This window comes from Microtus pennsylvanicus, chromosome 5 (genome assembly GCF_037038515.1).
Source record: "Microtus pennsylvanicus isolate mMicPen1 chromosome 5, mMicPen1.hap1, whole genome shotgun sequence".
NCBI lineage: Eukaryota > Metazoa > Chordata > Mammalia > Rodentia > Cricetidae > Microtus > Microtus pennsylvanicus.
The window spans coordinates 45,855,640-45,865,719 of NC_134583.1; the positions used below are offsets into that span (position 1 = coordinate 45,855,640).

The 10,080-nt window shown below is 47.1% G+C and overlaps 2 protein-coding genes across 2 annotated transcripts; one reads left to right on the forward strand and one right to left on the reverse strand.

Moving 5' to 3' along the window:
* Nucleotides 1–822: 822 nt before the first annotated feature.
* On the reverse strand, nt 823–2,355 carry LOC142851296 (ubiquitin carboxyl-terminal hydrolase 17-like protein B). The gene has a single exon (XM_075975173.1). It carries the CDS (start codon nt 2,353–2,355, stop codon nt 823–825), a length of 1,533 nt encoding a protein of 510 aa, XP_075831288.1.
* A 4,718-nt stretch (nt 2,356–7,073) lies between these two features.
* On the forward strand, nt 7,074–8,606 carry LOC142851297 (ubiquitin carboxyl-terminal hydrolase 17-like protein B). Its single transcript, XM_075975174.1, has one exon. It carries the CDS (start codon nt 7,074–7,076, stop codon nt 8,604–8,606), a length of 1,533 nt encoding a protein of 510 aa, XP_075831289.1.
* The last annotated feature ends 1,474 nt before the right edge of the window (nt 8,607–10,080 follow it).

Sequence of the window (10,080 nt, forward strand, 5' to 3'; positions counted from 1 at the left end):
GGCATATTAATATAGCAGTTATACCTTCATACCCTCAACAAATTCTCTAACTACTGACAAAAACATTTTAAGAAGCCCTGAGGCCCCTGCTATGAAACTACTGTGCAGGTGATTCAGTTACCCACCTAATCCCATCCTGTTGACACCTTAACACTGGATTTCATCCCCTGTTGAGGCAATAAAACCAGATTCCTGTTTTTCTAGTCCTGAACACAGTAAATACTTCGAAGACTCTTCAGTATTGATTTGCATCCAGGCCAAAAGGAAAAGACTAACAAACAGTGTGAAGTAACAGGATTTGTTTGCTCAAGTACAATAAATAAAATAGCCCCTCCAGTGTGTTCTATATAGCTGAGTCAAAAAAAAGACTTTATAGGATACTACGAAAAGTACCTTGAATAAAAAAGTCCTTCCAATGTCAGATACATAGCAAACCCTAAAGAAAGATTTTACAAAAAACAGTTAAAGAAGGCAGTTTGGCCAGCACCTTGCAGGCTTAGCAGAAATCCTGCATCCAAGCATGTGAGTGGTAAATTAGCCTCTGCCCTGCTCAGAGTCCCTGAGTACTAGTAGAGGCAATGGAGATGTCCCCTAGGAACCCAGAAGCTATCAGGAGTTTAATTCATATTAGGAACCTGGAAAGTTACTTCCACATCCAGTCTTGCTAGAGACTCAGCAAGGCCAGGCAAGGGCACAGAGGAAGGAGGATGATTCACACTTTCGGGGGGGGGGGGGCACAGATGCAAGTCTCTTGTTTCCAGGGACTCCTCAAGTTCACGGTGTGTCCACAGGAGCCAGGGTCAGCAATTGGAGTGAGCACTATTAAACAACCAGAGACCTCCACCTTTGCTTGTTCTTCTTGGTTCTGAATCTTCCTTCCTGGGTGCCCATGGCACTCTGAGCAGGCGAGAACCTGGCTGAAGTGTGACATGGGTAATTCTCCTTGTCGGGACCATTTGTGTCCCAGTGCCCTCTGTGTCTGGGCTGGTGAATAACAACAGCATCAACTGGCAGAGTGGACTCGGTTTTCCTGAGGTTCAGTGGGGGTTTCGGGCGGTTGTGTTCCAGAAGCGCTTTCCACTGGTCTAAGGTAATTTCTTTGGCTGCAGCTCTCTCCACGGGCCTGTGTGGCTCTGCAGCCCCCACACAAGATCCTCTGTTGAGCTTTCTCTGTCGGTCTTGGCCAACTGTGCCTACTGGCCCAGTGACACTGTCCTTTTCGAGTTCAGTCTCCCGAACATAGAGAAGCACATAGGCTGGCTCACTCAGGACAGAAGTCACATCACACCTGGCGACTTTCGAGTCGTCCATCTTATACCACTTCCCATTGCCAGCTCTGACATAACAGAAGTAATGTCCACTGTGACACGTCAAACCGGCATGGACCAGCACAGCATAGAGTACATAGACCGATGGTCCTCTATTTGGCTGAGTCATGTATGGCCGCAGGTCAAGGGACTCAGGGTAGCTCACTTTTCTGTCGACTTTGTCGCCCGTGAAACCTGAGAAGCGATTCAAGACCAGCATGAGAACCTTCGGGGCAGTTTGGACCATCAGGGTCTTCGAAGCTGTCGTCTTCCCCTGGCAATGGTCACAGTGGTAGGCATTTTCTCCACACAGCACTTCGGCCTGCACTAAATCCTCCAAGGCTTGCTTCACACTCTGAGCCTCGTGGATATCCAGGGATATGTCCAGGAACGGGTTAAAGGAATCTGAGGTGCCCTGGCAGTGGAGACACTTGATCTGAGATCTCCATGAGCCTCCAAATATCGCGTGGATAGGGGTGCTGTTCTCAGATGGGGCTCCTGAGTGCTCGCTCCCTCGAAGGCAGGATTCGTGCATGGCGTTCAAGGTGAACATCAGAAACTCGTGGGCATCCTCCTGCTTGTGCTTGTGGAAGGCGTCAGTCAGCTTCTTTGAAGGCTGCATGACCTCCCCGGACTGGCGGAAACTCTGGGTCACATGAGCTTCCATGGCACACATTGGACAGCCTCCCTGGTGACCGCAGCTCTGAGAGTGCTCCCGGGAGAGCATGTAGTTGGCAAGAGGTGGCGTGTGGGTCAGACACTGCAAGGCTGCATTAAGGTAGCAACTGTTTCCAGTGTTCTGGAGACCCGCACCCACGCTGTGGAACCTCTCCCAACTGATTCTGGGCTTGGCCCTGGCAGCCAGCTCTACTACCACTAGCCCTTCATCTGGACGCAGGTCTGGGGCGGCAGGAGCTGCCAGGGCTGACAGTGCTGAAGGATAAGAACAAACAGATGAGTCAGGATCAACAGTGTTGGTCGAGGACTTCCGAGCTGGAGTGGCCTTGCAGTGAGATTCACCTTCTGAGAGCCACTGGGCTGCCTCCATGTCTCCAGATGCCACTTCCAAACACCTTCTCAGAGAGAACAAAGGGGATGCGTTTCCTTCTGAAAAGCACTCCAAATGAGGAAGGCACCCAAAGGCTCAGCTTTTAAATTTCAATCCTCTGACCACACCCACTAATCCCTGCTGGATCAGCCAATCACCTACAAGCCTCTGATTGCCTAGGGCAATCTGGGGTGTGGTTTATGCAAAGCAGTACTGGAATCTGATCTCTTTGGAGCCCATTTTCCTAGGTGTCTTAAGCTTGGGTTTTCCTTTTAACAAAACCATAAAACCCCAGCAGATAAAGCAAGGATGAATGGGCCTACTGTACAAGAGTCTCCTTCATGCTGTCAGTCCCACCAAATGACAGTGTAGACTAACAACCCGAATTGGTTCTGGACCAATTAAGTAGGCTTTACATCTGTGCACAAGAGCAGGACCAGGGCAGTGCTGCCTACCTCACCCACCATCCGTATCTGTGTGTGTGTGGTTGGGGGGGGGGGGTGATGCTCAGGATGTCAGCAGCAAATTTTCTTTCCGGACTCCTTTTAGAGGGAAAAAGTCTGTGGGTCTTCATGTAGAGCGAATTCTAACTGTTCTTAATAACAACCAAAGTCAGATATTATGGGGTGAAAGGTGAGAGATAAGAGAAACATAGCGGCCAGCTTCTAGAAAGACCTTTCATCTCTACTGATGATGAGACCAAAGAGGCGATCCTGTCTTCAGACTGTACCTCTGACTCTATCTCCAGACATCATCTGTCTCTTCCAAACCTCGGACTGCACTGAGCTCCTGTGTCTTCCTGCCTTAGATTCCACTCTCTGCCCAGCCATATCACTCCTGTCTCCAAATCCCTAGTGCTGGGATTAAAGGTGTGGAATCCAAAGACCTGGCTGGGATTAATTTTGTGACAATCCGTTTCTCTTTTAGACAGATTCAATCTCCTGTGAATTCAATCAAGGGTGGCCTTGATCCAATTGCCTCTGTTTGCCAAGGATTAATCCTGGGATTAAAGGTGTGTGCCACCTTAACTTAATGGTAGATCTGTACTCAGATCTTCAAGCAAGCTTTATTCTTCAAAACAGACACAAAATATCACTACATCTTCAGAGGCTCAAGAGATCATCAGCAACTTAACTTTTTGTTTGTTTGTTTCTGGTTAGTGAATTTTTTTTTGTCGTTTTTCCAAGACATGGCTTCTCTGTAGCTTTAGTGTGTCGTGGAACTTGCTCTTGTAGACCAGGCTGGTCTCACACTCACATAGATCCACCTCTCTTTGTCTCTGAAATGATGGGATTAAATCTGTTCCACCTGAAAGACTTTGGGGCACCTTAGCACTACTGCACCCCCCCTTCTTGGGAACCAGGCCCTTAGCATTAGAAGGCACCTTAGCATTACTGCACCCCCCTTCCTGGGAACCAGGCCCTTAGCATTAGAAGGCACCTTAGCATTACTGCACTCCCCTTCCTGGGAACCAGGACCCTGGTAACCAAACATGCATGCACGGGAGCTTTGAGTACTTTCCATCCCCATTGTAGAGTAGGAAGATCATCTGTGCTCATAAATAGGTAGGCTTAACATAGTAAAAATGACCATCTTACCAAAAGCAATATAAAGATTCTACGCAATCAAAATGCAATATTACTCTTTACAGACCTTGAAAAAAGAACACTCAACTTCCTACGGAAAAACAAAATCCTGTACAATAAAGGAACTCCTAAAGGTATCGCCATCCCTGATTTTAAGCTCTACTCCAGAGCCATAGTAATAAAAACCACATGATACTGGTGGAAAATAGAGAAGTCGAATAATAAATTCAGATCAAAGAACCAGGTGTAAATCCACACAGCTAAGGAGAGCTGATTTTCAACACGGAAGCCAAAGATAATACAATGGGAAAAAGAAAGCATCTTCAACAGTCAGTGCTGGTATAATTCAGTGTAGGCATGTAGAAGAATGCAAATTGATTCATAATTTTCACCATGCACAAAACTCAAGTCAAAGTGAATCGAAGTCTTTAACATAAATCCAGATACACTAAAGCATACTTTTACTTTAAACATGTGTGTTCACCATGGTCCATGAGTATCTAAATCACAGATTGTTAACAAAGAAGCCAGTAGGTCAAAAGACCTTGAGTGTAGAAGATGAGATCCTGGGTGATTGAGTAAAAGGGGTGAACAAAGTGTGCAGCAGTTTTGTCAGAGTTCTCTAGAGTGACGGACTGTACAGCCTACTCTGAATATTGACTTAGTCAATAATGGCTGGCCACACATGGAAAGTTCAAAATGCGGTAGTTGTGCAGGCCAGAAGCCTGAAATTCTTAGCTGGTTTTCAACATATGCTGGAATCTCTAAGAAGTAGCCTCTACAGCCACGGAATAAATGAACTTGCTATCAAGTCAAGAGCAAGCAGGCACAAAGAGCAAGAGCTGCCTTCTTCCCTGTCCTGAGATAGGCTTCCAGCAGAAGCTTTTGCCCAGATTAGATCTGGATGAAAGTCCTGGATATTTTTGGTTTTTTAAATTGAATTTTATTCAGCTCTACATTTTTCTCTGCTCTCGTCCCTGCCTTTCCTCTCCACTTCAACCCTCTCCCAAAGTCGCCATGTTTTTAAGATATGTCTTCATACCCCACAAAGATTCAAATCAGAAGTTGATTCTCCCACTTCAAATTACAAAACCCTCACAAAGTGTCCTGTTAAATAGTCTCATAATGCTAACTCTTTTTCTTCTACCTGACAAGTTCCTATGCTGGCAAATTTCCATCTGGTGACACTCAGACTTTCCCTTATAAAAGCAGTTTAGAAAGTTAAGTTTTGCCGGGTGGTGGTGTGTTGGGCCCTAAAGCTCCACCAAGGAGGAGGTCGCCCCAAGAGACACTCACAGCACGGTTGATGCAATAGAAAGAGGAATTTTTATTCTGCCACGGCGGAGGTCCCTCAGCTTTGAGAGGAGAAGGACGCCTGCTTTGTCTATTACAAGCTCTTTTAAAGGAAAAAAACACAAAATCAGGGAGGGGGTAGTACAGAATCAAAGGGAAAGTCCAACAATCATTTGTCAACTATTTTGGCTAGTTCATACAATGGTCAGCTAACTCTACTTGATCAATGTTATGGTGGTTACAAGGAGGAACACCTGCAGGTCGTCTCACCCCAGTTCCAGGGTCCGGGTCTATTGAAGAAAGACTACAATGGGGATGGAAAATACTCAAAGCTCCTGTGCACGCATGGTTGGTTACCAGGGTCCTGGTTCCCAGGAAGGGGAGTGCAGTAATGCTAAGGTGCCTCCTAATGTTAAGGGCCTGGTTCCCAGGAAGGGGAGTGCAGTAATGCTAAGGTGCCTCCTAATGTTAAGGGCCTGGTTCCCAGGAAGGGGGGGTGCAGTAGTGCTAAGGTGCCCCAAAGTCTTTCAGGTGGAACAGATTTAATCCCATCATTTCAGAGACAAAGAGAGGTGGATCTATGTGAGTGTGAGACCAGCCTGGTCTACAAGAGCAAGTTCCACGACACACTAAAGCTACAGAGAAGCCATGTCTTGGAAAAACGACAAAAAAAAATTCACTAACCAGAAACAAACAAACAAAAAGTTAAGTTGCTGATGATCTCTTGAGCCTCTGAAGATGTAGTGATATTTTGTGTCTGTTTTGAAGAATAAAGCTTGCTTGAAGATCTGAGTACAGATCTACCATTAAGTTAAGGTGGCACACACCTTTAATCCCAGGATTAATCCTTGGCAAACAGAGGCAATTGGATCAAGGCCACCCTTGATTGAATTCACAGGAGATTGAATCTGTCTAAAAGAGAAACGGATTGTCACAAAATTAATCCCAGCCAGGTCTTTGGATTCCACACCTTTAATCCCAGCACTAGGGATTTGGAGACAGGAGTGATATGGCTGGGCAGAGAGTGGAATCTAAGGCAGGAAGACACAGGAGCTCAGTGCAGTCCGAGGTTTGGAAGAGACAGATGATGTCTGGAGATAGAGTCAGAGGTACAGTCTGAAGACAGGATCGCCTCTTTGGTCTCATCATCAGTAGAGATGAAAGGTCTTTCTAGAAGCTGGCCGCTATGTTTCTCTTATCTCTCACCTTTCACCCCATAATATCTGACTTTGGTTGTTATTAAGAACAGTTAGAATTCGCTCTACATGAAGACCCACAGACTTTTTCCCTCTAAAAGGAGTCCGGAAAGAAAATTTGCTGCTGACATCCTGAGCATCACCCCCCCCCCCCAACCACACACACACAGATACGGATGGTGGGTGAGGTAGGCAGCACTGCCCTGGTCCTGCTCTTGTGCACAGATGTAAAGCCTACTTAATTGGTCCAGAACCAATTCGGGTTGGTAGTCTACACTGTCATTTGGTGGGACTGACAGCATGAAGGAGACTCTTGTACAGTAGGCCCATTCATCCTTGCTTTATCTGCTGGGGTTTTATGGTTTTGTTAAAAGGAAAACCCAAGCTTAAGACACCTAGGAAAATGGGCTCCAAAGAGATCAGATTCCAGTACTGCTTTGCATAAACCACACCCCAGATTGCCCTAGGCAATCAGAGGCTTGTAGGTGATTGGCTGATCCAGCAGGGATTAGTGGGTGTGGTCAGAGGATTGAAATTTAAAAGCTGAGCCTTTGGGTGCCTTCCTCATTTGGAGTGCTTTTCAGAAGGAAACGCATCCCCTTTGTTCTCTCTGAGAAGGTGTTTGGAAGTGGCATCTGGAGACATGGAGGCAGCCCAGTGGCTCTCAGAAGGTGAATCTCACTGCAAGGCCACTCCAGCTCGGAAGTCCTCGACCAACACTGTTGATCCTGACTCATCTGTTTGTTCTTATCCTTCAGCACTGTCAGCCCTGGCAGCTCCTGCCGCCCCAGACCTGCGTCCAGATGAAGGGCTAGTGGTAGTAGAGCTGGCTGCCAGGGCCAAGCCCAGAATCAGTTGGGAGAGGTTCCACAGCGTGGGTGCGGGTCTCCAGAACACTGGAAACAGTTGCTACCTTAATGCAGCCTTGCAGTGTCTGACCCACACGCCACCTCTTGCCAACTACATGCTCTCCCGGGAGCACTCTCAGAGCTGCGGTCACCAGGGAGGCTGTCCAATGTGTGCCATGGAAGCTCATGTGACCCAGAGTTTCCGCCAGTCCGGGGAGGTCATGCAGCCTTCAAAGAAGCTGACTGACGCCTTCCACAAGCACAAGCAGGAGGATGCCCACGAGTTTCTGATGTTCACCTTGAACGCCATGCACGAATCCTGCCTTCGAGGGAGCGAGCACTCAGGAGCCCCATCTGAGAACAGCACCCCTATCCACGCGATATTTGGAGGCTCATGGAGATCTCAGATCAAGTGTCTCCACTGCCAGGGCACCTCAGATTCCTTTAACCCGTTCCTGGACATATCCCTGGATATCCACGAGGCTCAGAGTGTGAAGCAAGCCTTGGAGGATTTAGTGCAGGCCGAAGTGCTGTGTGGAGAAAATGCCTACCACTGTGACCATTGCCAGGGGAAGACGACAGCTTCGAAGACCCTGATGGTCCAAACTGCCCCGAAGGTTCTCATGCTGGTCTTGAATCGCTTCTCAGGTTTCACGGGCGACAAAGTCGACAGAAAAGTGAGCTACCCTGAGTCCCTTGACCTGCGGCCATACATGACTCAGCCAAATAGAGGACCATCGGTCTATGTACTCTATGCTGTGCTGGTCCATGCCGGTTTGACGTGTCACAGTGGACATTACTTCTGTTATGTCAGAGCTGGCAATGGGAAGTGGTATAAGATGGACGACTCGAAAGTCGCCAGGTGTGATGTGACTTCTGTCCTGAGTGAGCCAGCCTATGTGCTTCTCTATGTTCGGGAGACTGAACTCGAAAAGGACAGTGTCACTGGGCCAGTAGGCACAGTTGGCCAAGACCGACAGAGAAAGCTCAACAGAGGATCTTGTGTGGGGGCTGCAGAGCCACACAGGCCCGTGGAGAGCGCTGCAGCCAAAGAAATTACCTTAGACCAGTGGAAAGCGCTTCTGGAACACAACCGCCCGAAACCCCCACTGAACCTCAGGAAAACCGAGTCCACTCTGCCAGTTGATGCTGTTGTTATTCACCAGCCCAGACACAGAGGGCACTGGGACACAAATGGTCCCGACAAGGAGAATTACCCATGTCACACTTCAGCCAGGTTCTCGCCTGCTCAGAGTGCCATGGGCACTCAGGAAGGAAGATTCAGAACCAAGAAGAACAAGCAAAGGTGGAGGTCTCTGGTTGTTTAATAGTGCTCACTCCAATTGCTGACCCTGGCTCCTGTGGACACACCGTGAACTTGAGGAGTCCCTGGAAACAAGAGACTTGCATCTGTGCCCCCCCCCCCCCCCCCCGAAAGTGTGAATCATCCTCCTTCCTCTGTGCCCTTGCCTGGCCTTGCTGAGTCTCTAGCAAGACTGGATGTGGAAGTAACTTTCCAGGTTCCAAATATGAATTAAACTCCTGATAGCTTCTGGGTTCCTAGGGGACCTCTCCATTGCCTCTACTAGTACTCAGGGACTCTGAGCAGGGCAGAGGCTAATTTACCACTCACATGCTTGGATGCAGGATTTCTGCTAAGCCTGCAAGGTGCTGGCCAAACTGCCTTCTTTAACTGTTTTTTGTAAAATCTTTCTTTAGGGTTTGCTATGTATCTGACATTGGAAGGACTTTTTTATTCAAGGTACTTTTCGTAGTATCCTATAAAGTCTTTTTTTTGACTCAGCTATATAGAACACACTGGAGGGGCTATTTTATTTATTGTACTTGAGCAAACAAATCCTGTTACTTCACACTGTTTGTTAGTCTTTTCCTTTTGGCCTGGATGCAAATCAATACTGAAGAATCTTTGAAGTATTTACTGTGTTCAGGACTAGAAAAACAGGAATCTGGTTTTATTGCCTCAACAGGGGATGAAATCCAGTGTTAAGGTGTCAACAGGATGGGATTAGGTGGGCAACTGAATCACCTGCACTGTAGTTTCATAGCAGGGGCCTCAGGGCTTCTTAAAATGTTTTTGTCAGTAGTTAGAGAATTTGTTGAGGGTATGAAGGTATAACTGCTATATTAATATGCCTGGTAAAGTGCCTCAAATGTGAGGTCCCTTCCTTACTCAGGAAACAGACTACACATTCAGGGTCATTTTTTTTTCCAGTGTGGACATTCTAAAAGCAATCAACAGTCTCCTTGGGATTAGACAACATCTTTGATCAAGTGACCTTGACTGCACCACACAAAAGAGACTGAGGTCACTGTATGGTTTCAGCTAGCCTCCTGAAAGTAGCATCCTGTCCAATGTAAACACGGGATTCTCCAGCTCTGAGAACCTCTTGATGGACCAGTGTGAGAAAGCTGGACCTCAGGTGTGATTCCTTTATCAGACTTTCTTAAAATGCATGGTTAGAGACTTTAGGTGGTACACACCTTTAATCCAGCAGCACTTAAGTGGCAGAAGCAGGAGGATCTCTGTGAGTTCCAGGAGAGCCTGGGTTACAGAGCTAGTTCTAGGACTGCCAAGGCTACAAAGAGAAAAAAGTAAAAAAAAGAAAGAAAGGAAGGAAGAGATAAACTTAGGATTGTTTTTGTATAAATATGGCATCCTGTTCGGACAACCTGATTCCATATTAGTGGAAAAAGCCATTTTTGTTATAAGGTCAGAATAATTTGTTTCTTTTGCTATAAAACTCAGGTTTAGTTCACACGTGCTTCACCCAGTAACACCAG